At 60.4% G+C, this 24,330-nt stretch overlaps 1 protein-coding gene across 1 annotated transcript in view; it reads left to right on the top strand.

Moving 5' to 3' along the window:
* Positions 1–23,446, top strand: part of SLC9A1 (solute carrier family 9 member A1) — a 32,610-nt gene extending 9,164 nt beyond the window's left edge. Inside the window, exons 2-12 of the mRNA XM_063355881.1 lie at positions 14,017–14,477; positions 16,611–16,861; positions 17,312–17,529; positions 17,904–18,106; positions 18,344–18,433; positions 18,833–18,903; positions 19,359–19,532; positions 19,661–19,775; positions 20,157–20,258; positions 20,589–20,661; positions 21,457–23,446. Coding sequence (XP_063211951.1) covers positions 14,017–14,477; positions 16,611–16,861; positions 17,312–17,529; positions 17,904–18,106; positions 18,344–18,433; positions 18,833–18,903; positions 19,359–19,532; positions 19,661–19,775; positions 20,157–20,258; positions 20,589–20,661; positions 21,457–21,779 — 2,081 coding nt within the window. The 3' untranslated portion in view covers positions 21,780–23,446. The remainder of the gene's footprint in view (positions 1–14,016; positions 14,478–16,610; positions 16,862–17,311; positions 17,530–17,903; positions 18,107–18,343; positions 18,434–18,832; positions 18,904–19,358; positions 19,533–19,660; positions 19,776–20,156; positions 20,259–20,588; positions 20,662–21,456) is intronic.
* Positions 23,447–24,330: the final 884 nt, after the last annotated feature.

Below are 24,330 nucleotides of genomic sequence, written 5' to 3'. Positions count from 1 at the left end.
GCCCCAGAGATGCTGGGAGGGCTGGAGCCCCTCTGCTGGGAGGACAGGCTGAGAGAGCTGGGGGGGGTCAGCCTGGAGAAGAGAAGGCTCCGGGGAGACCTTCCAGCCCCTTCCAGTCCCTAAAGGGGCTCCAGGAAAGCTGGGGAGGGACTCTGGAGCAGGGAGGGGAGCCATGGGACGAGGGGGAACAGTTTTAAGCTGGAAGAGGGGAGATTTAGATGAGATATTGGGAAGAAATTCTTGGCTGTGAGGGTGGTGAGCCCCTGGCCCAGGTTGCCCAGAGCAGCTGTGGCTGCCCCATCCCTGGAGGGGTTCAAGGCCAGGTTGGCCGGGGCTTGGAGCAACCTGGGCTGGTGGGAGGTGTCCCTGCCCAGGGCAGGGGGTGGCACTGGGTGGGCTTTAAGGTCCCTTCCAACCCAAACCATTCTATGATTCTAATATCTCCGCGTGCCGAAGGCCAGGGAAGAGGTGAAGGTGTCTGGGTGCGCTCGCCTTGGCTCCCATCTCGCCACTGGCGTGTGCTGCGAGCGGTGTTGCTTTGTCTGGGTTTGCAAAGGCCGGTAGTAATCAGTGATAATTGCAGTTACCTCCTCCCTCCCGTCGGAGTGGAGACCAACAGGTTATTTCCTGAAAAGCTTTTGTTTGTCTTTCCTGCCCGTGTTCCCGGTAGGAAATCTGCCCTTCCTGGGAAGGGCGATTGGCATTGCTCTGCCTGGGGAGTTTGTCCGTGGTCACCTCGGGCTGGCTCGGCTTTAACTCTTCCCAAGGCTTCGAGGGCCAGCAGGAACCGTGGATTAAACGCTGCGCCATGTGGTTGAGGATGAGGAGCTGGGAGAACGACCGTAGCCTTATTTTAGGTGACCGGGTACCGTCTCTTCACGTCTCCTTGAGTACCTTCTGCTCCGGAGCAATTCAATAGCCGCACTAAACAGCGTGAAGTTTGGCTCTGCACCCTGCAAAAACTAATTCAGATGGTTTTATTGCAGAAATCCCCCAGCTTGAGGCCGCCGTGCTGCGCTGACCTCTCCTAGCCCAGCTATTCGTGGCATCCAGCGCCTCTTGCGACAGCTGAAGCCATCTGGGAAGAGCGTGGCCGCTGAGCGGTTATGTTTAGCTCCTGGCCCCTTTCCCCGGAGCATAAACAGTTCTTCTAGACCTTCTTCTATTAGGCCTCCTCAAAACGCTCAAATCCAGCTGCCGTCGCTGTTCTGCTTTCGAAGGGTTTAAACCCAAACAAGGATGCCGTTGCCCTGTAGAAAACTCAGTTTTCCGGGGTAAGCCACGTGTGCCAGGCAGAGCCCAGCCATTCTGACTTGGCTGCGCCATGCACCCGTCCAGAGATGGTGGAGAAGACTCAAAATGAGTCTTGGGAGCAAGAGCAGAAGCGATTTGCCTGGTAGTTTGTCCCCGTGCGCCTCCGTCCCTGCCTGCCCAGCTCCTGCTGGATGGGTGCCACAGGCTGGTAAAGATTCGTAGGGTCCCGCCTTAGAAAAAACCCCGTGTGGAGGAGCCTGAAGGCTTCAAACAGGTTTGCTAATCTCAGCCTGCGGTTTGGGAGCGGCCTTGGAACGTGCCCGTTAGAGGAATGTAGTCACCGAGTCAGTGGGGATTGGGGTTATCGGAGCACCCTGAAGTCAACGGAGATTTTTAATAGCCAGCTTGGCACGTAGCGCCAAGCCCTCCACCGGCTTCTCAAAGCTTCTCTTGGGGGAGAACGTTGGGTTTTGCAGCACCTCGTCTGGAGCTGGGGAGAGGGGGAGGAGAGCGGCTCTGCTCACGCTGGGCACAGCTGGAACGGGAAGAAGCTTCTTCAAGACGCGATGGGAGCCTTGAAGCCTCCCAAGCCATCACCGCTTGCTCCAGCAGCGTCTCCAGCTGGCTCCGGGTTTTCCTCCCTGTTTAAAATGCTGTAGCTGTTGGGTGACAGGCCAGGGCGCCGTGGGTTTCTCAGTCTTTAATAGCAATTAGGTCTTTCTTAATATCTGCTTTTCTTGCAGAGTGTCCTTGGCTTTTCTTCTGATTTGAAGGAGAAGCATTATCTAAACATAGGACTGGAAATTGGGAGCTGCCGGGTTCTCACACCAGCTCTCACGCCATTCACTTGGGGACTTGGGCAAGTCCATTTAATGTCTTTTGTCTCTCATTTCCTTTTTACAGCTGGGAGGAAATTAATACCAGCTCTATAAAAGACTCCCAATTGATCTGTTAATTTCTTCTGAGTGCTTCGGAGATAAAATGAGGGTACGTGCCTTTGCTGCATCGGTTCTCCCTGCTCTCAAAAAAAAGAATATTCAAGTGTTTCCACTAAACGCCTCTGTCTGTGGATTGCCATCACGGTGCGTTATGGCAGTGCCCGGGCACTTTCTCCTCCCAGGAGGGTGATGGTGGCCTCCCTGTCCTCCCCACTGCGTTCCCAAGGGCTCTTTCACAGAATCCCAGAATCCTGGACTGGCAGGGGTTGGAAGGGCCCTCTGGAGATCATCCCGTCCAACCCCCGGCCAGAGCAGGGTCACCCACAGCAGGTGGCACAGGAACGCCTCCAGGCGGCTTGGGAATGTCTCCAGAGACGGAGACTCCCCCACCTCTCTGGGCAGCCTGTGCCAGGGCTCTGCCACCCTCACAGCAAAGAAGTTCCTCCTCGTGTTGAGGTGGAACTTCCCATGTTCCAGTTTGTGCCCGTTACCCCTTGTCCTGTCCCCGGGCACCACTGAGAAGAGCCTGGCCCCATCCTCCTGACACCCACCCTTTAAGTATTTATCAGCATTGATGAGATCCCCCCTCGGTCTTATCTTCTCCAGACTAAAAAGACTCAAATCCCCCAGCCTTCCTTCATAAGAGAGATATTCTGATCCCTAATGATCTTGGCAGCCCTCTGCTGTCCCCTTTCCAGCAGGTCCCTGTCCTCCTTGACCCAGGGAGCTCAGAACTGGCCCCAGCGCTCCAGGTGTGGCCTCCCCAGGGCAGAGCAGAGGGGGAGGATGACCTCCCTCCACCTGCTGGCCACGCTCTTCTTGATGCCCCCCAGGATGCCATTGGCCGCCTTGGCCACCAGGGCCCATTGCTGGCTCATGGTCATCCCGTTGTCCACCAGGACTCCCGGGTCTCTTTCCACAGAGCTGCTCTCCAGGAGGTCACCCCCAACCTGTCCTGCTGCGGGGGGTTATTCCTGCCCAGGCACAGCACCCTACACTTGCCCTTGTTGAATTTCAGGAGGTTTCTCTCCTCCCAACTCTCCAGCCTGGCCAGGTCTCTCTGTACACAGCCTTCTGCTGTGTCAGCCACCCCTCCCAGCCACGGTGCCGTTGGGCGAGTGGCAGGCTGGGGACTGTCCCAGGCTGGTCGGAGGGGGATGTTGGTCCCAAAAGGCCGCTGTCGTGCTCATCACCTCCCGCAACGTGAGCCCTTGGGGACGTCTCCCTGCAGGGATGCTCCCTGCGAGCTGGCAGGAGCCTGCCGGTGGGCTGCCGGCTCTGCTGCCGCTTCCCGGTATGCGTGGGGCCGTGCGGGCATCCCGGTGTGGAGTACGTGAGGTGGGGGGGGGAAGAAAAAAAAGGGCTTTTTAGGGCTTGCCTGGGAGTTGGCAGCTGAATCAGCGGTGGGTGAGTCAGGGAGGCAGCGATCGCTCCTCCCTGCCCTGCCCTGCCTTCGAGGGCAGCCTGGCACTTCCCTGCCTGGTTTGGGGAGATTTTCCTGGACGCGGATCTCCCCCGAATCCGGCTCTTGGAAGCGGGTGCCCCAGGACAGGGCCAGCTCTGCCGGGAGGTGCTGGCAGGGCTGGGACCCTGGGCAGGCTGGTTCCTCAGCCAAGTCTCACCCAAACCTCGGGCCGAGCGGAGGGAAAGCAGAGGGAGAAGCGGGGCAGAGAGGGTGCGTGGGAGCAGGATGGATCCCTTTCCCGCTGCCGTCCACCAGCGCCACAATTAGGGCTTGCTGCAGGCTGCTCCACGCAGCGCCGCGGAGCCAACTGTTTAGTTTGGGTTGATCTTAATTAATTAGTGTATCTTTTAGAGTTGGAGGAGGGGGGAGGATTAGGGAGAGCCCAGGCTGTCGCTGGCTCGCCTGCCTGACCAGACCTTCTGGGTCAGGGCGGCGAGGTTTAATTGGGAGGAATTGCTGCCGGCTGTTTGGCGCTTCTGTGCGAAGTCGCGGGCCCAAACATTCGCCGTCTGGTTCGCAGAGCTGCAGGGAACGCCGGGCGTTGGACCATGCAAAGGTCTCGGCATGGTCAGCTTCCCTGCGCTGCCCCAGGCTTGGGAAAAGAGAGGGACAGAGGGACACAGCCCCTTCGGAGCGGGGAAGCGCCGAGCGGGCAAACCGCAAATCATCAGTCCCCCATCCCTGGCTTTGTGCCGGGGGGGGCGAGTCGGGGCTGAGCCTGCGTTGGGCCCCAAGGATCTCTCCTTGTTATCGTTGAAGTTCTCTTGGTCGGCGTAAACAGCTTGTTTATAAGCGTACACAGCGGCATTCTGCAAGGGGGGGGTCCGCCCATCCTGGCAGGCTGATATCCAGGGTGCCTGCAGATGATTCACAGCTCTCCTGCGCGCCGGGGAGCGTTGCGTCCTCCTCCCGCTTTGCAGCACTGCAGCGTTGCCATCGAGGTCCCGCGACACCCGCCTTTCCCTTGGCTGCAGCGCAGCATCCTCCTCCTCCTCCTCCTCCTCCTCCTCCTCCTCCTCCTCCTCCCCGGTGACCTTCCAGCAGGGCTCTGGGCAGAGAAAACAAGATTTCCCTTGCCAAGGGGAGCGTTGTGCTTCTGGAGGGGGGGTTGTTGGGGCAGGTAGGGAGCTGGGCTCATCTGCATGCGGCTCGTGACTCCCGCTGCTGCAGTGACGCCGCTGGTTGCGTTCCCCGGGCTGCTCGTCTTTTTGGGATGCTTCTGGGTCTCCACATCCAGCCCTGCACTAAAGGGACAACGCTGTGGTTTCCCCGGGGGTGCCGTCAGCATCCTTGGGTATTTCTCTGCTGACGTTGCCCAGGGCTGGGAGGGGGCTGCATGGGCAGGGGGTGAAGTCTGGCACCCCTGCAGCCCTTCGGAGCCAGGCGGTGCCTGGTCCATCCCTCGGCGGAGCGAGCACCCCTGGAGGGGGCTGAGCAGGCGCTCCCGGGGGAAGGCAAGGCACGATGGTGGGGATTAGAGGCACTTTCCTACATGGTGCTGCTGCAGGGGGGCTCGTGGGTGGCGTAGCTCAGCTCCTCGCCCTCTGTGCTCCCCAGCCGTGTGGTGCCAGGGGCCGGTGCGGGGTGGGGAGGAGCGGTAGCCGCCTGCCCACCCTCCCCGCCGGGCCCTGCCGTAACGGCTGGTTTGAGAGCACGCCGGACCCGTTCCCGTTATCGCCAGTCCCCACCGCCGTTGCTTGTCCTAGCAGCTAAAATGCATGAAATGGCTTTAAATAACTGCTCTCTGAAAGGCTCCAGGCATGAAACGGCACAGCCTCGGATCCCCGACCAGCTCCGAGCTGTCCTCCCCCTGCCCCTCGCAGAGTGCCAGGCCAGCATCGCTCCTGCTGATGCCCTGGCATCCATCCCCGACGTGCCCGGGGCAGCTCTCAGCATCCTCCCCAGGAGGAAGGCTCTGGCTGCAGCTTTTTTCTCTGTTTACCCTATTCTGGGGCGTGGGATCGGCTCCCCGAAGGTGCCCAGGGGACCGGGAGATGTGGGCAAGGCAAGTGCCTGCTCTCTCCAGCAGCCTCGGGGGTGCAGGGTGTGTAGACTCGTCTCCTCTCCCGTCGGAGGATTTATTCAGGCCTCAGCAGCAGGAACTGGCTGCAAACCGCTGCGGAGGGAGCATGGTGCAACTGGGAAACCCTCAGCCCTGCTGCAGACCCCCCCCCTGCAGCCCCTCCTGGCGACGAAGGCGCGGAGAATCCGTCTGCCCTTTGCCTGGGATGAAGGGCTCTTCCCCCCCGGGGCGGTGATGCTGCGCTGGCGGCATCCTCTGCTTTTGCTAACGTGGCTGTACCTTAAGGGTTTGACCACGCCGCTTTGCATCGGTCCTTGCACGGTCGGGAAGGGCCAGGCCAGCCTGAATTATCGGTCGCCGCGGCTGGCTCACTAAGCTGCGGCAAGGCTCCTGGTACCTGACAACGTCTGCTTTTTGTTCTCTGGCTTTCAGGTTTTGACTCATTCGTGGGCTGGCCTGATGCTATCAAGGCTGTTCTTATCTTCCGCAAAGCAGGCAGGGTCCAGGCAGGGTCACCTTCTCATGCACGCTTGCCTTGCCGTGGGCGTTAGGGCTGAATACAGGAGATGGAGCGAGCCGGAGGCTGTACCAGGCGGCTCTCGCTCTCCTATCGCCGGAAAATTTCCGTTTGCCCCCAGTTTGTTTGCAGTCTGGGAGGAAAAGAAGGGAAAACAAGGGGCAATTCAGCGGCCGCGAGGTGGGAGCCGGCCGTTTGAGCGAGGTCGGTAGGTAAGGGGGATGTTAACGTCACGCCAAGAGAAAATAAAACCTTGGGCAAATGGCAACGGGTCTGAACAGCTATTTACTGCAGTGACGCGACTCGTAGGGACGTTGTGTGCGATCCAGCTGGGAACTGAGGTCTGGGAATTGGTCACGCTCATGGCCGGGCTGTGCTGGGCACCTTTTGTTGGGGTGGACGGAGCCTGCGAGGATCCCGTGCGGATCCCGCATCCCGCGCGGATGCGCCCCGCTTAAAAAGCTTAAAGTGATCCCCACTTCTTGCAGACTGAAAATCTCGGCAAGCTCTAACGCCGTGCTGAATGCTCGTGGATTTGAACCCGAGCACGGAGCATCACAGGCTGCTCGCAGCCCCCTGCCCGCGCCTGGCTGGGCTGCGGAAGAGTGATCCCCAAAATTAGGGCGACGTGCCTTGCTTTTCCCTTCTCTCCCTGTTCCCTGTCCGGGTGGGTGCCGGCTGTGTGGCCCCTGCGTGGGATCGGCATTAACTCCCCGAGTCACAAAAAGCAGTATAAATTAATTACCATCCTGCTTCTTGGCTTTTCTTCGTAATTAGCGACAAGAAAATAATGAGGCTTGAATGAAACATTAGGTTGGATCTGGAGGAAACTGTTTTGTGTAGGAGCTCTTTCTGTAGCTTTATCTTTAAAACAAAAAAAAAAAGTCAACTTCTAACCAGGAAATGTCATTTTGGGGTGGAAAAATTCAAGCTTTTCCGTTTTGGACATTGAGGCCGCTGGATGCTTCCCTTAAAGGTTGCCCCACGCAACCCAAATTGCTGAAACCAGCCCAAAGAGAGCTGCAGGAGAGCACCGGGGAGACCTGGCCCTGCATTAAACCCCTGCTCCGTGGTGAGGCGGAAAAGGATTTGGCAAAATCAAGGGGCGGTTTGTTTCCCAGCCACCTGCGGCAGAGCCCCGCGCGGGTGCCATCCCGTCGGAGCGGGTGCCGGAGCGAGCCGGGATGATGCTCGGTGGGGCTGGAGCTTCAGGGCAGATGGTGCCGTCAGAGCTTGCGAGACGCAACGGCTGTAATTTCAGGATCATGGTTTTACCACCTCCCCTTGCGGGGTGACACGAGCCGTGGCTTCGCTCTATTTTTAGGTGTAAATCACCACCTATTTAATTCCTTTCCAGCAAGTTCAATTTTCAGCCCCTTCCCTGGAGACTTCCCCATTACGTCTGGTACCCGTGCCGGTGCCGGGCACACGTGGCTCTCTCTCCGTGCCCTTCCCCAGGCTCCTCGCTCCCTCTCTTTGCAGGGAGAGTGATGGATCCGGCTCCATTTTACCAGGGAGGGTGCCCAGCGGGGCTGAGACACGCTCTCAGCGGCTACGAGTCATCCCACGAGGCTTGTGCCGGAGGCCACCAGCAATCAGCAAAGCCTGGCTGATCTTTGGGCAACTGCAGCAGTGGCCGATGGTCGGGTGGGGGAAGAGAGGAATCCAGCGCCTTTTTTGGGGGAGGAAAAGGGATAAATGGAGAGAAGCTGAGAGCCTGAGATGGGTTTTCCCCTGGGAGCCGGTTGCAAAACATTCGGTTCCACCCTGCCTGGGGCTTAGCCCCACATCCTTGCCCCTTTACCACCCGAAAATACAGAGCGTGAAAGCCAGGTCAAGGTGGTCTCGGTGCTTTGCAGACCCTGGAGCGCAGCCCCAGCCCTCCTCCCTGCCCCAGCGTTTCTTCTAAGCAGAGGAAAAAAGAAGGGGATGGTGCTGGGCAATGGCTTTGCAGATGGCTAGTCCCCATGGCTGGTGACACATCAGTGACTTTGTGGCTCGTCCGGCAAAGTGTCCGCGTGTCAGGGCTCTCCGTGGTCCCCATGTCCCACAGGAGCATGGGAAGGTGTTCCCGCATCCCTCGCCGCCGGGTCGATGGGTTTGGTGAAGACACGGGGCTGCTGCATCTCTGTGTGGCCCACCCGGACCCTGCCAGCCTGGTGTCCTGAAGGGTTAAAGTGGCCTTAGAGGGACCCTGGTGCTGCTGAGCCACGTGTGTCCCCTCCAGCCGGTGCTCTCTGCAGTGTCCTTCAGAAGGGCAGCCCTTCTGAGCATGCCTGCTCCCCCTCGCTCCCTCCTTCCCGGCCTCCGTGCCTTCTCCCGGGGCTTTTCCAGCACCGCAGCACCCTCCGTACCCAAGCCATGCTGCCGCTCGGTCCCATCCCGCAGCCCAAACAAGCACCCATGGGTCCCCCTGGGGCTGCTACGAGCATCGCCCAGCGGGGCTTCACCACCCCCTCGCTCAGGCTAACCCTTCATCTACCTCCTTTCGGCAAAAAAAAATCATCCAGGGGGTGGAAAAGCTGTGTAATCCCTGGTTAATAATTGTGTAATTCCCCTCCCGGGGCTGCCTCCTGCCTGCTGGAGCCTGCAGCCGCACTCCTCAACTTCTGAAGCCTGGGAAGACGGGGTTTTTTTGTAACCGTTCCCCTTTCTTCTGCCTCCTCTTAGCTAACAGGCATCTTCCTGGAAGCAAGCCGGCTTTCCCGCAATGCTCCCAAGTGCGTGGGCGCTTGGGAAGCCGGGGTGAAGCCGCAGGAGCATCCCGCTTAACCATCAACGTGCCAAGCCCTCCCCGCCACGCCGCCCGCTCCCGGCCCTCCTTCCTCCCTCTCCTTACCCTGCTCCGACCCAAACGCCGACCCCGTGGATTTTCTTCCCTCCTCCTTCAGGTTTCTTCTCCTGCGGTGGAAGGAGGGGCCGTTAACCCCAGCCAAACTCGCCCTGCAGCTGGAGGGGGATGTGGTGGCCGATGGCAATCCCAGCTGCGGGCACTGGGGACGGGCGCGCGGTGGCTCTGGGAACTGGGGGGGACCCCATAAATGCCGGTCCCCCGGCCCTGGCACACTGTCTCGTGGCGCAGGCTGCTTCCAGTATCAGCATTATATATAGATATATAATTTTATATACCTATATATACTATTTTATTTCTTATTTATCACCTCTAAACGCCAGTATTCCCTAGGGCCATCACGATCCAGCTCCAGCAATGTCGCCGGGGTGGGAGACTCGGAGCAGGGAAGTGCGTGAAGGCTTTGCCTCCTTTAAAGCGTTCTTGTGAAGCGTTTGATTAAAAGGTTACTAAAATGTTCTTTCCGCAGTGCTTCGAGAGAGGGCTTTAAAAGGAGGGGAGCGCTGCCCGAGCTCTGAGGAAGCCTGACCTTGGGTCCCGTGCCATATGGAGCCACCCTGCGTGGGTGGGAGAGGGAAATGCCATCAGGTGGGGAGGGAGGGGACCTTATAGATGCTGTAGGACACGGCGCCCATGGTCCCGGGGGCTTTCTGCTGTGGGGTGAGGCTGGGCTGAGCGAAGGGGGGGATCCTCCCCGCTCCCTTTTGCAGTAGGTTCTTAGCGCCGCAGCCGCCCCGTGAGCTGCAAATCATCCCCTTCTGGCCTTGAGAGAGGGTTCCCAAATTGCCGTGAGCAGCTCAGGGCACGGAGGTGGCCTCTACTCTACCTGCAGTGCGAGAAGCATCGCCTCGGGCAAAGACTCATGCGGGATCTGGCTCGTTTTGACACCAGCTCTCCCCAAATGTGGGGATGCTGGGGCTGGGTTGGGTGCCCAGCACCCTTCCCTCCGTATCCCTTCCCTCCATAGCCCTTCAGGCTCTTCCTGGCCAGGCTGAGGACGGAGGCAGAGCAGATACAGCGGGTTTTGAGTCATTAAGCAACGAAGGAGCAGACGCTGCTGGATGGAGCTTTACGTAACGCCAAGGCGCAGCAGCATCCAGCCCGGGCTGCGGTAACCCAGATACAGCCCGGGAAGGAAAAAAAAAAAAAACACACGGGAGGTCGGAGTCTCTCCCCAAGCTGTTTGGTCGGGAGTAAATATCGACACGGCACTGCATCCGCCAGCAGCCAGCGCCTTGGGAAAAGCAGCCCAGGTCCCCCTTGGTAGGATGAGGATGAAGCTTTAGCAGCTGAAATGGGAGCCCTGGTGTTTACTGGGGCGAGAACCGACCCTTGCAAAGTCTGGAGACGGAAAGTGGCTTGCCGCCCTCTTCCTTCGGCTTCCACGGCCTCCAAAATACAAGCCGGCTTTATGCATTGTGGGGAAAAATAATCTGCCTTGCCGCGCAGTCCAACAGACTCCGGTGGTTCTTGCCACCGCTGAAGTTAGGGAAGGAAAATTCCCGGTGTTGCCCTCCATCGCCTGCACTCGGGTAGAAACGGCCCCCTGCGAATCTGCTGACGCTGAGATGAAGACAACTGGTGGTCGGGAGCCGCAGAGCCAAGTTTTGCAGCACGGGCCTCGCCGTGCAACAGCTCTCCTTGCCCCAAATCTCTTCAATTTGAAGGACGGTGATTTCCTCCTGTCCTTCAAGGGCTTAGATGGCGATTAAAAACTGGAAAACCCGTCCCCAGCTCCGCTCTGCCCTAACCCGAGGAGGACTTGGCCGCCAGCGAGAGCGGTGCCCGCGTTCGCTTTCCTGGGCACACGCAAGCGCCATGTGGGCAAGGAACCATTTTAATAGGAACGATGAACTTCTGGATTTCCTTTTCCTTGTTTGCTCAGGCTCGCGGGGTTGGTGTTCACTCCGCTGTTCTTGTTTTTAATAGTTTGGGTGGTGTTCGATGCCGGTGGTAGGGGAACCGCACCCATGGAGGTTTGTTTTCCAAAGGAAGAAACTTGGGCGACTGCGGGTGCCTTGGGCTGGTGATTTGGGGATCGCGGCTCGCTCGCGGGGTCCCAGTTCACGGCAGGGCCACCACATTTGGGGACAAGCGGGTGGCAACAGTAGGTACCCGAGCAAGCGAGCAGCACGGCTACCTGCTATGCAAATAACCTTTTACTAAAGCAGCCAGGAATGGGAACCCTGGGGATTATTAAGGCTTATTATTATTATTAAGCTTTATTATTATTATTAAGGCTATTATCAAGATTTATTCCCTTTCCTGCTGCCCCTGGATGTGCCCGTGGCCGGCCGGCCTCATCGCTCAGCCTCCCCCAGGAGAGAAATGGAGGCGCAGAACTGGGATGGGGCCGGTTCGCCCCTGCCTGGCATCGCGTTTCTTCCCATTAATCACCCCCGCCCCGAAGCGGGATACCGGCCCGGCGCTGGGAGCAGGATCCCAGCAGGATCCCAGCAACAGATTGGTACCCGTGTGCTTTCGAACGCTCTAAAAATACTGAGCGGAGAAAGCGGGGAGCGAAAAAAATGGCTGAGATTCAGCGAAATCAAAGGCGTAATTATCACGCAGCCCCTGTGAGTGTATTTTTAGGGCCCTACAAAAAGGGTCGAAAACACTGAATTCACATCAGCACGCAAATGTTCCGGTTTAATGGGATCCTGGGGCCTGTGGGGAAGAAGTGCGAGATGCTTAATTGTCGGTGTTTGTGTTTTATTCATGACTGAACGTCCTTAGCAAACGAAAACTGATTTGCTGTGGGCTTCTCGCTGCTCGTGTGGCTTTAAACCTTATTCCGGCCAGGGCTGGCGCGTGCTGAGATGGGCCATTGCCCCGTGTGCTGGAAGGGCTGATTATTCCCAGTGTTTCCATGAGCTGTGCTAGGGAAAAGGATTATCGCCTCCACTCCGATGGGGAGCTCCCTGCCAGGGCTGCCTTGGGGCGCTCGTGTGGGCTGTAGGGAGGTTGGAGACAGAAGAAAAATCCCATGGAGGTAAATCAGGAACCACATCCAGCCCGGGAGGTCCCTGAGTGCAGGTGGCCGGACATTGGGAGAGCACTGGGAGAAAGCTCGGATGCTTCCCGGCTCCTCCCGGCTTCCCCTTGTGCCCGAACCCGAGGGCCATGGGGCGGTTTGCTCAGGGATCGGTGCTGCTGCGGTAAAACCGACGGCGAAACCAGACTCCTTCCCCCATTGCTCCGGCACCCGAGACCCACCGGAGCCACCTGGGTGCTGCCGAAATGGCGCGGACAGATCCGCGTGGAGCCTTGGGTATGATGAATCCTCCGGCCTCTGCAGTGCTGCCAGAGGATTCATCACACCCACACCGGAGGCAGCGCTTGCAGCTCAGGTAGCAATTTGAGGTCTAATCCTGCCCTTGGGGGGCTGCGTGTGGCCGTGGCCGGTGGCCAGTGGCTGACTCATTCCCCATCCTTAGGGAGGGATTGTGGAAGCGGCCACTTTTCCCATCGGAGCCGGATTCGTGCGGCGCCTTCCCCGCTCGGCTGCGCAGGTGGAGGAGGGATGAGCCGGCACGGTGCCGCAGATGTGGTCCCTGCAGGCTCAACGGGGGGGTTCGGGGGGGCTCACCGCGGCGCCGAGCGGCTCCAATCATCAGCGGGATGGTGGCTCGTTAGGGAGGGGTGGGTTGTTGTTTTTTTTTTAATCTGTTGTGAAACGATGTGCAGATGGCACAGCCGCCCGGCCGGAAGGAACGGAGGAACACGGGATGCCAAAGCAGGGTTCCTTATTTTAAACCGCTTCCCTTGCCAGGGAACAAATGTGCCGCACTTCAAAATAATAATTATAAAGCCTGGGAGAGGATCCAGGGAACCCAAAATCCTTCTGTGGGTCTGGGCGCGTTGGCTGAAGCGTTGCTTTGGTTGGCATCGTGCCGCTTGCCCGGCCCCGCAGGCAGATGCCCGCGTTGCCGCGGCTGTGTTTGGTGGATGGGGACCATCCCAGCGGGTCCTGGCTGGCTCAGAGACCTGCGTTTGGGGCCGTGCTGTGACGGAAAAAGGGGAAAATGAGGTCCCTCTTACCTTGAACCCCAAGGAATGCACTGTAAGGGTATGTCCTGTCCCTGCTCCGTGCCCGGGAGCAGCCCTGCCGGTCGGGAATGCAGGGGTTGCGGCGACCATCGAATTACAGAATCGCCTAGAGGTTGGAAGGGACCTTTCAGATCATCGAGTCCAACCGTCAGCCGAACTCTGACAAAAACCAGCACTAAACCGTCTCTCTCAGCACACAAAGTCTTTTAAAGCCCTCCAGGGCTGGTGCCTCAACCCCTTCCGTGGGGCAGCCTGTTAAACCGGCCGTATAAAACCTCCCGTCTCGCTCCTGAAGCTGCAGGAGGGGGAAGAAGGAGCCACCCCAATTTCATCCTCAAAGCCGCTCAGCGCCAGCTCCGCTCCCTGTCCCCTGCCTCGGGGACACCCCGGGGACGGCCACCGCGCTGCCACCTCCTGCCAGCGCCTGTCAGGCTGGGGGTGCCGGCGCCCGGGTGGGCAGGCTGCCGTCTGACGGGAGGGAAACGCCAGTGCCTACGTGCGCCCGGAATGCGTAGCTGTGATGGGAAGAGCCGGAGCCAGTGACAGCTTGTGTTGGGAGAACTGCCTGTGCCGCAGGCAGCTGTCACCGGGGCCTGGGGGTCCCCCGAGACACCCCGGGGTGCCCAGAGGGCGACTGCCGCCTGTTGAACTGGGACTCGCTGGTATTTTCTGGCCTGAGGTCAAGCAATGCCAGGGTACATGGGCCTGGGGAAGCTGCACTTTCCACTTTACAGCTTGGGAGCGCGGGGAAGAAGGGGGTTAGAAGGGGAAACTGAGGCACGCCAAGAGCAAATGATCCCCAAGAGTGCAGGGAGGGCTGGGAACTGGTTCTGGGCTCCCGCTGGGGTCTCCTCCTGCAGAGAGCATCCTCCAGTCATGTAGCCAACCTGTGTCTTGCTCTCTCCCCCTCCTCTCCAGGCTTCCACGTGATCCCTTCGGTATCCAACATTGTTCCCGAGAGCTGCCTGCTCATCGTGGTGGGCCTTTTGGTTGGGGGACTCATCAAAGGGGTGGGTGAAAAGCCCCCCATCCTCAAGTCGAACATCTTCTTCCTCTTCCTCCTCCCACCCATCATCTTGGATGCCGGCTATTTCCTCCCCTTGCGCCAATTCACCGAGAACCTGGGCACCATCCTCATCTTCGCCGTGGTGGGGACGCTCTGGAATGCCTTCTTCTTGGGTGGCCTGATGTACGCCGTGTGCCAGCTCGGCGGCCCCGGCCTGAACCACATCGGCCTCCTGGCCAACCTGCTCTTCGGCAGCATCATCTCGGCCGTGGACCCGGTGGCCGTGCTGGCCGTCTTTGAGGAGATCCACATCAACGAGCTGCTCCACATCTTGGTCTTCGGGGAGTCCCTGCTGAACGACGCCGTCACGGTCGTAAGTGGATGAGGGGGATCGGCCGAGGGGTTCGCTTTGGTGGAATGTCTCTGGGTGGTGGCACCAGGACTGGCAGCTATCACAGAATCACAGAATCATAGAATTGCCCAGGTTGAAAGGGACCTTTCAGATCATCGAGTCCAACCATCAACCTAACTGACCAAAACCAACGACTAAACCGTATCTCTAAGCACTATGTTCACCCGGCTTTTAAATCCCTCCGGGGATGGTGCCTCAACCACTTCCCTGGGCAGCCTGTTCCAACGCTTGACAACCCTTTCAGTGTAAAAATTTTTCCCAATACCCATCCCAAACCTCCCCTGGTGCAACTTGAGGCTGTTTCCTCTTGTCCCATGTCCTGTCCCCTGGGAGAAGAGCCCGACCCGCCCTGGCTGCCCCCTCCTTTCAGGGAGCTATAGAGAGCAAGAAGGTCTCCCCTCAGCCCCCAGCTCCCTCAGCCGCTCCTCACCAGACTTGTGCTCCAGACCCCTCACCAGCTCCGTTGCCCTTCTCTGGACCCACTCCAGCCCCTCGGTATCTTTTTTTTATGGTGAGGGGCCCAAAACTGGACAAGGTACTGGATCCAGTACTCCTACTGGACGCAGTATCGATCAAATCAATCAGAACCGTAGACTGGGTCCCTCCTGCCGGCTGAGCTGCCGCAGCCCCGCTTGCTCCTGACCTTTTGCAGGTGCAAAGCTAAATATAGCAGCGTAAAACACCGCAGAGGCGGATTAAGGTGAAACGTTTTACTTGGCGGTTTGGGGAGACCGAGAGCACGTGCCCAGCCGGCCACCGCCTCTCGGTGGAGAGCAGGACCGTGCCTTGGTCTCCTGGGAATCTGCTCTGCGGGGTGAAATTGCTGCCTGCTGCCCTGCCCGTGCCCATCCTGCCAGGGAAGGCGAGCGGGAGCTGGCGCTGGGTCATGTAGCTGCTTCTCCTTCCTCCTCTGGCCTTCCTTGCTGTCTGTCCCCCAGCCGCAGCACCGAGGGCAGGACACGGTCAGCCATGGCAAGGGGGGAGCCGTGGGGGCTGCATCCAAGCTGGCATCCCACCTGGGTCACCCCTCAGCCCCAGTCTTTGTGAGCAGCTTTGCAGGGACCTTTGGGAGGTTCAGGGGCCAGACCACCCCCGCTGCGGACATCTGCGTCCAGGTGCTGGCTTGGCCGTTAGCGCGGCGTCCTCCTCTGCAGAGCCGACCTCTAAATTTGCTTCTAACCCACTGCTTTTTCCTGGCTCTTCTCCCGTATCCCAGCTGTCCCCTTTGGAGCTGGCTGCTCGGCACAGTGGTGACGACGTTCCCGGTGACGAGGAACGCGCTGTCCCATCACAGGGCTTTTCCCAGGCACTTCTTCCCCCAGCTTTCGACCTGAGGGGCTCCCTCCAGGGTCTGTGTCCCCGCTCCCGTCCCTGGGGAATGCTTTCGCCTTCTGCTGTCTTGTCTGTCCCTGCCCGTGTCCCTGCAGCTGGCACCTCGCCCTCTCACTGCTCCTGAGCGCTGCCATCCCTGCAGGATGCTCCGAAGCCCGTTTCCCACCCTGACAACACCTGCGTCAGCTTCTGCTTGAAAATCGCTCCAGTAAATGCGTCTGGGGGTGGGCGAAGGCGCTGGAGCCGGGGGTGAGCTCCTCCCGCGAGGTTGCCCGTTTAGCTACAGGGAGGTCTGGGCTGGTCCCTGGGCTGAGCAGGGCAGGTGGTGGCTTTTCTCTCCACGTGGCTGTCGGTTGTCCCCCAGCCTGGATCTGTCCTGCTTGTTGGGATGCAGGAACAGTCTCTGGCTGGTTCAACCCTTGACCGAAGGCCCTCCTGGGACAGCGGTTGGGTTTGTGTTGGAGAGCAGAGCTGTCCCAGGCACATGTCTGATGACACCATGTCCCTGGGAGCCATGGAGGACAGGGACCTGGTCCCTATGGGTCTGTGTCTCGCATCAGCAGCTTTTTTTGACACGAGGCTTGGTCAAACGCAGGACCCAGCTCAGGGTCACCAAGCACTGGCACACTTTGTCTCGTGCTGGGTACCTGCCTGGCTCCCTTTGCTGCTCCTCTCCAAGGAAGGTCCCTGAGCAGGTCTCCCCGAGGTGCTGTCTCTTGCCAGCAGGACAGTTTGAACCTCCCTCTCCCTTCTCCCTCCCAGGTCCTCTACCACCTCTTTGAAGAGTTTGCCAACTTCGAGCAGGTGACCATTATCGATATCATCCTCGGCTTCCTCAGCTTCTTCGTGGTGTCGCTGGGCGGTGTCTTCGTGGGCGTCATTTATGGGGTGATCGCTGCCTTCACGTCCCGCTTCACCTCCCACATCCGAGTCATCGAGCCCCTCTTCGTCTTCCTCTACAGCTACATGGCGTATCTCTCTGCTGAGCTCTTCCACCTCTCCGGCATCATGGCGTGAGTTGGGCACGGGTGGGAGAAGAAGCCTTCCTGTTCCCAGTACCGTTTGGAGGATTTCCTCTGGTGTAACCACATCTCTCTGGCTGGCCCAGCGTGGCCAGTACATGCCCAGTGAGGGCCAGAGGTGTGTTTGGGCTGGGCTGTGCAGGGAAGCGACTCTTTCGAGTTGTCGCACAGATCCTGGGGTGCTGGCAGCCCATTGCCCGTTCACCTGGGCAAGATGACGTGGTTTTGTGCCGCCTGGCTCCAATGCTCACTCCTGCCCTGCCAGGAGGAAGAAGAAACCTCGTATTGCCTTCTCTGGAGGCCTTGAATAATTGCTTATGTCTCTCAAGCCCTGTCCTGCTCTGGGGTTTGGTAGAAGAGCACAAAACACTGCTGCAGGGCCAGTGGTTGGGGCTGTCCCCACGTCCCCATGGCTGCTGAGTGCCCCAACCTTACCCCTAGGCTCATCGCCTCCGGCGTGGTCATGCGACCCTATGTGGAAGCCAACATCTCCCACAAATCCCACACCACCATCAAGTATTTCCTTAAGATGTGGAGCAGCGTGAGCGAGACCCTCATCTTCATCTTCCTGGGCGTCTCCACCGTGGCTGGCCACCACTACTGGAACTGGACCTTCGTCATCAGCACGCTGCTCTTCTGCCTCATCGCGAGAGTTTTAGGTGAGGTGTTAGTGTGGTGGCAAAGGCCTTGGGGACCGTCCTGGGTGATGGGTGACTCTCACGGCCACGAGGCCCAAGTTTGCCTTGCTGGGGAGATGGAGGTGACTGGGTGGCACTGGTCCACTGTGGGCGTCAGCCTTGCTGGTGGTTGGCTTTGTGAGGAGGTGGGGTTGAGGCCGAGTTTGTGCTCGACATGGGGTTGAAGCCTGTGACGAGTGTTGGGATGAGCCAGCAGGACAGTACCCACCTGCACCCATGGCCTCGAGGGGGTGATGCTGCGCTGGGCTGCAAGCTGGGCTCCCGGGGGGATCTCTTTGGGGCGGGAGGGCGTCCTTCACCATCCGCTCACACGAGACCCCGGCCCGCTCCCCCAGGCGTCCTGGTCCTCACCTGGTTCATCAACAAGTTCCGAATTGTGAAGCTGACGCCCAAAGACCAGTTCATCATCGCCTATGGGGGCCTGCGGGGAGCCATCGCCTTCTCCCTCTGCTACCTCCTGGACTATAAGCATTTCGGCATGAGGGACATGTTCCTCACAGCCATCATCACAGTCATCTTCTTCACAGTCTTCGTGCAGGTTGGTGGTCACGGTGCAATTTCAGAAGGAAAGGGGGTTATTCGGTGAGCCGCGTGTGTTTGTGGAGGGTGGGCAGCACGTCCCCAGCCTACATCCCTGACCCTGTCACTGTCCCCCTTCTCCAGAAGCTCTTGAGGCTGCCAAGTGACACCGGAACCACCACCCCGTGGTTCAGCTGTGCTGAAGCCAGCCGGTATGCCTTGGCGACAGCTCTAACCCACCTTCCCCGTTCCCTAGGGCATGACCATCCGGCCTTTGGTGGACCTGCTGGCCGTGAAGAAGAAGCAAGAGACAAAACGCTCCATCAACGAAGAGATCCACACGCAGGTAACCCGCTCCGCCCGGCCAGCCCTTCCCGCGCGCTTCTCTTCGCCGCCTTAGCCCTCTTCTCTCTCTGCTTCTGCCACCTCCACCGCTGTAACCAGGCGGGTTTACAGAGCGGGAGCTGCCCCTAAATCGGTGCCCAAGGTAAGGGGGGACAGAGCGAGGGCTCTCCTCCATCTGTGTCGTCCAGTGCCCGCTCCGACCCAGACCTCCCCTGTGCCTGGTAGAGCAGCAGCCCGCTTGCGTAGGACCGTGCTGCCCTCCTGAGGCCCATCCTGGACCCACAGCCCTGATTTTGCACCCCCTGAGTGCCCTCACCCCTGTGTCAGCGTGGGTGTCGGGGTGGGGAGAGGGTGGGTGACAGCCCTGCGAGCTGCCTACACCTTGGACCTTCTCTTCCAGTTCTTAGATCACCTTCTGACAGGGATCGAGGACATCTGTGGTCACTACGGGCATCACCACTGGAAGGACAAGTGAGTGTGGAGGTCTGGGGACGCGGCGGAGCCGTGGGGGAGGTGGGGAAGGGTTTGAATCGCCACCTGGTAGGTTTTCCAGCCCTGTGCTGGATTTTTCCCCAGGCTGTAACATCCACACACCCACTCCCCTTGATGAATTATGGCCCTGGGTTGGTGGGAGTGGGGCTGCAGGGCTGCACCCCTTGGCCACGTCACCCACAGCAGCGTGGGAGCTGCCGGTGGCCGGTCCCTGCAGGAGCTCAGGACCATCCGTTGTGGTCCAGCAGCTGCTGGGTGTTTGGGAGGCTGCCTGGCTCGGGAGGGAGTCAGGGAAGCCTGGCCTGACCTGCACTGGTGGGAATGGAACCATCTTCTGCTGGCCTGGGCCAGGGGTGGGGAGCGGGGACTGGGTGCCGGGGCGGGGGGGGGGTCTGATCTATCGCTGCTCCTCCTTTCCCCACATCCTCGGGAAGGCTGAATCGCTTCAACAAGAAGTACGTGAAGAAGTGCCTGATCGCGGGGGAGCGGTCCAAGGAGCCCCAGCTCATCGCTTTCTATCACAAGATGGAGATGAAGCAGGCAATCGAGCTGGTGGAGAGCGGGGGCATAGGCAAGATCCCCTCCGCTGTCTCCACCGTCTCCATCCAGTGAGTTCCCCAGCCCTGGCCACCCTCTGCCTCCAATGGGCCCCTGGCGTAGGCTGAGCACGCTCCCTGCTAGTGGCCGCAGGGCAAGCAGCCGTTCGGCCCTGCCTGAATCCTGTCTGTCCACGCAGGAACATCAACCCCAAGACCCTCCCCGTGGAGCGCATCCTTCCCGCCCTGTCCAAGGACAAGGAGGAGGAGATCCGGAAAATCCTTCGCAACAACCTGCAGAAAACCAGGCAGAGGGTAAGGTGTCCCCTGGCACCGTGTGTCCCCGCTGTGTTTCCTGGGGGTGGCCAGGACCCCTTCCTACCAGAAGCCCTCGAGGCCAGCTGTGCCATTCACCCCTGGTGTCCCTGCCCTCCTGCCCCTCGTGTTCCTGGTCTTTTTCCTCCTGGGATTGTGCTGGGCTAGTGCTGAGCTTGGCTGGTGGCTGAGCCCAGCGTTTAAACCCTCACTGGGCTAAGGTGGGTCCAGATCGGGCATCACAAGGGACACAAGGGACAAGCCACCAGCTGGTGGCTGTTTCAGCCATCTCCGAGGGAAATGGTGCTGTGACCTTCCTTTGCCTTTCTGTGTGTGTGTGGGGGGTTTAACCCCTCTCCTTTTCTTGGGGCCTTTTCCCAGTTGCGATCCTACAACCGGCACACGCTTGTGGCCGACCCCTACGAGGAAGCCTGGAACCAGATGCTCCTGCGGAGGCAGAAGGCCCGGCAGCTGGAACAAAAGGTATCAAGGAGACGGTGGAGCAGGGATGCTTCCACGGACTGGGAAGGACGGGGGGCCGAGGGGGGCTTCCCAGCCTGGGAAGGGCATCAGTGTCCTAGATGGGGAGGGGGCTGAGGTTCAGATGGCAGCAGGGGACGGCCTTGGGGGGCCTTGTGATTGCTCCAGACTGAGCAAGTCCTGGCAGCACAGCTGGGAGGATGCACACACACGTCCTCTGCATCCCGCTGCTGCTTCTCACGCATCCCCGCGGCCTGGGGTCAATTCCCTGCCTCCCCTTCCCCATTTATCCTGGCCACTCCGACGGAAATGGTCCCTGTGTTCCGATTCCAGATGAACAACTACCTGACGGTGCCGGCTCACAAGCTGGATTCACCCACCATGTCCCGGGCTCGCATCGGCTCAGGTAGGTGGGACCGAGCTGCCGGGGGAGCGCCGCTGCCGGCACCTCGCTGGGCATCGCCGGTGTTTGGCTGCTGAAACACTCGGTGGTTGTGTCATCCCGCACCCCATCAGCTCCTCCGCCGTTCTCCAGCCCCGATCGTCCCCGTCCCGCTCCCCTGCCTGCGATGCAGCCAAGCCCCGGGGGTTGGGGCTTCTACCTGAGCAGAAGCCCCCTGCTCGCTTCCCAGCACAATTCCCACCAGGAAGTCAGCTTGGCGGGTCGGTAGATCTCTCCGGAGCTCAGCTCGCTCCGTCCACGCACCCACATTTCTGGAGATCCCTCTCCCCGCCCTCTGCAGGGGTGACAACCAGGAGTGCTCAAGCCCCAAGACGCGTCCCTGGACTCCTGTCTCCTCCATCACGCGTTTGCTTTGCCGTTTTTCGTTCCTTCCGTCCTATGTGTCCTTTCCGGCCTTGGGGACAGCGGGACAGCGTGTGACGGGGTGTGACGCTGGTGCTGGCGCTTGCGGAGCCGGCGGTTAATCGGCAGAGGGCAGCTTCGCCCCTTGGAAACGGCGCTGGGCTGGGCTGGGCTGGCTGGATCGGCTCCAGATGGGATGCGGAAATCAGGAAAAGCAATTAAACAGCAGGCTTGGAAATCACTGAGGCAGCCCGGGCATCCCAGCCCCAAACATCTTGGAGGGGGGGGGACGTTAGCTGGGGGTCCTTGAGGCCTTTCCCTTCCCCAGGTTATCCTGACCCGGTTGTTCATGATCTCATGAGACGGGCCCTGCCTGACCCCTCTCTGCCTCCCCAGACCCGCTGGCCTACGAACCCAAGGCGGACTCGGAGAACCTGCCCATCATCACCATCGACCCGGCCTCCCCCCAGTCCCCGGAGTCCGTGGACCTGATGAACGAGGAGCCCAAGGGCTGCGGCGGCCTGCCGCCCTCGCCCGAGGAGGACGAGGAGGGGCTGGTGATGCGGGTGAAGGAGCCTTCCTCCCCGGGTACCGACGATGTCTTCACCCCGGGGACCAGCGACAGCCCCAGCAACCAGCGGATGCTGCGGTGCCTGAGCGACCCGGGGCCTCGGCCGGAGCCGGAGGAGGGGGAACCCTTCATCCCCAAGGGGCAGTAGCAGCTGACAGGCGAAGCCTCGCACGATGCTTCGTACAGTTTCTCTCTCTTCGTTTGATCTTCTTCCTTTGCTCTCCTTTTTTTTTCGGTTTCTTCTGTCACTACACACCGGGTTCAGGAAGGGGAGAACGTCCTGGATGGACTGGGATTGTCAGGACAGCTCTGCCCGGCAAACCCTGGGCTGGTCCCGAGGAGCGGGGAAGGAGCCCCCGGGATGCACCGGGCTCCATGGCTGCCGTGGCCTGGGGGTGACAGACGATTTACCGCCCGGGACCGGGATTTGCAGGTGCCCTGGAGCCCCGGCGGGGCTTTCCCGGAGGTTGCCCACCCACTCAGGACCCGTGAGCGGCTCCTCGGGGCGGCTGCGGCCAGCACGGGGTGGGCCCTGGCCGGGGTTGGGGGTCCGCAGGGGCTGCCCCACGGCACAGCTTCGCCTCTCCTCGGCTTGCTCCGGAGCGGAGGGATGGGCAGATGGGAGCCAGACTCTGCTTCGGGGTTGGGGGCACCCACCACCTCACCCTGCACCCACCCAGGGACCTCGGGCTCATGCCACTTCTCCCTGCCTCGGCCACTTCCCCGGCGGGGCTGGTGGCCACCCGGGAACCTCTCCCCCGGCCCTGCATTTCACGCCAGGTCTTGTTAAATAAATATCCTATAGCCATGCAAGGGGGGAGCTGGGTCCCCCCTCGCTTTGAGCGGCCCCACAAGCCCGGGCCTCTCTGTCCCTCCTGGAACCCGCTACCTGTCCCCCGTCGCCACGGGGACCCTGTGCCAGCCTCGGCCCCTCGTCCCGTGCCTGTCTGGCAGCGCGGCCGCGGCACCGGCTGCTCCTTAACCAAAGACGGCGTCCGGGCTGCCGGGGCACGGGGATGGGGCACGCCGGGGGGTCCATTTGCGACGTGGCGGGGGGACGTTATTTTTCTCTCCCTGCAACCAAGAGGAGCCGGGGAAGAGCCCGGGGGTGGCTCACCCGGCGTGGGGACGTGTTGGGGCCGGGAGGTTGGCAGGAAGGGGACAGTCACCCCCCAGGGGGGACGGCTGGGGGTGGCGGGGGTGTTCCTGAGCTTGGCAGGACCGGTCTTTCCCCAAGGCTCGGCTGGGAGGGAGCGCTGGGGTGTTCCGGTGACTTCCAGCCCTCCCCAGGCTCAGGGTGTCCTACGTCGTGCCCCAGCCTGTCACTCTGTCCCTCACGTGCCACCCGGCTCTCACCGCGTGCCACCCTTCGCCGTGGGTGCTGCCTCCCCCGTGCCGCGGGGTGCTCGTCGCCCCCACCCCCCCCCAACCCTGGGGACTGCTTCCCCCCCTGCCCCACGCCTTCCCCACGCCGTGCCTTGCCACGCGTCCTCTCTGCCCCGCTGCCTTGGCGGGCACCCGTCCCTCCGCGGCCCAACCGGGACCCCCGGGGGGACCGGCGTCCGCGCGGCTCCGTCGCTCACGCCGGGGGGGCCAGGGAGAGCCCACGTCGCTGCCTGCGCCTGCCTGCCCGCCCTGCTCTCGCCTCCAGGAGGGGGGAGGGAAAAAAAAAAAAAAAAAGCAATGAAAATTTCTCTTGTATAAAAAGGAAAAAAAAACAAAAAACAAACAAAAAAAAACAAACCAAAAAAACCAAACCACGTGTAAAGAGAATCTTGGTTTTTATCATTAATAATAAATTAATGTTAATTTTTAGTGGGTTTTTTGAGCTGTTCAGGCCTTCCGCCCCTGTCACAGCGTCCCGGCCGTCCCAGATGGCGGAGGTGGCTGTGAGATCTTGTCCCTTGGGCTCCCGCGTCCCTCCCCGGGGCTGCGGGATGCTGGTGTGAGGGGGTGTTGGGAGGGGAAGGGCTGGTTTTCTCACTTTGCAGGGGGAAGAAGGCAAAAGGCAGATCCTTTTGAGGGACGTGGATGTCCCCGTCACGGCCCCGAGGTGCCGGTGGGGCATCCCAGGGCAGCTCTGCCAGCCCCGAGCCCGGTGCGGTCCCCACGGGGAGGAAAGGGCCAACGTCCCACTGCTGGGAGCACCCGCCTGTCCCAGGTCCCTGCTTCCATTGCGGTGGGGTTTTGGGCTGGCTCCGTCCCCAGGGAAGGGGGCCTGGGGACATTTGACCCCTGCGACTTTTTTCCTGGCTTTCCCCAGGAGCCAGGGCTGAAGCCGAGCTCTCAAAGAGCAGCCGGTTCCTTCCCATCAGCATCCCACGAGCGGAGAGAGGGAAAAGGCTCAAGGCGGTGCCTGGGCGAGGGGCTCCATCCCGACCCGAAAATCCCCCAGGAAAGACCCAAACCCCCCCCCCCCGGGAAAGACCTTCCCAGCCCCAGCAGCGCTGGCACCTTGTCGTCCATCCCCCCTCAAGGAACCCCCCCCAGGGCCACGGGTGCCCCGGGGCGGCCGGAGCTCCTCGCTTTTGGGCAATTGCAATGGGAGCGTGTTTCATGGCTGCAAATTAAAGCTCTGATTCAAGGAGGCCGTGAGTCACCCCCTCGCCATCCAGCGAGCGCATCATCGCTGGCGTTGCTCATGTGCTTAAAATACCTAAAGCCCAGGATCCCCCGTGGCCCTGGGCTGGGACACGGCC

The sequence above is a fragment of the Chroicocephalus ridibundus genome, chromosome 19, assembly GCF_963924245.1.
Source record: "Chroicocephalus ridibundus chromosome 19, bChrRid1.1, whole genome shotgun sequence".
In the NCBI taxonomy this organism is placed as follows: Eukaryota; Metazoa; Chordata; class Aves; order Charadriiformes; family Laridae; genus Chroicocephalus; species Chroicocephalus ridibundus.
Note: the sequence above shows the minus strand (reverse complement) of the source record. Positions and strands in the feature narration are given on the sequence as shown.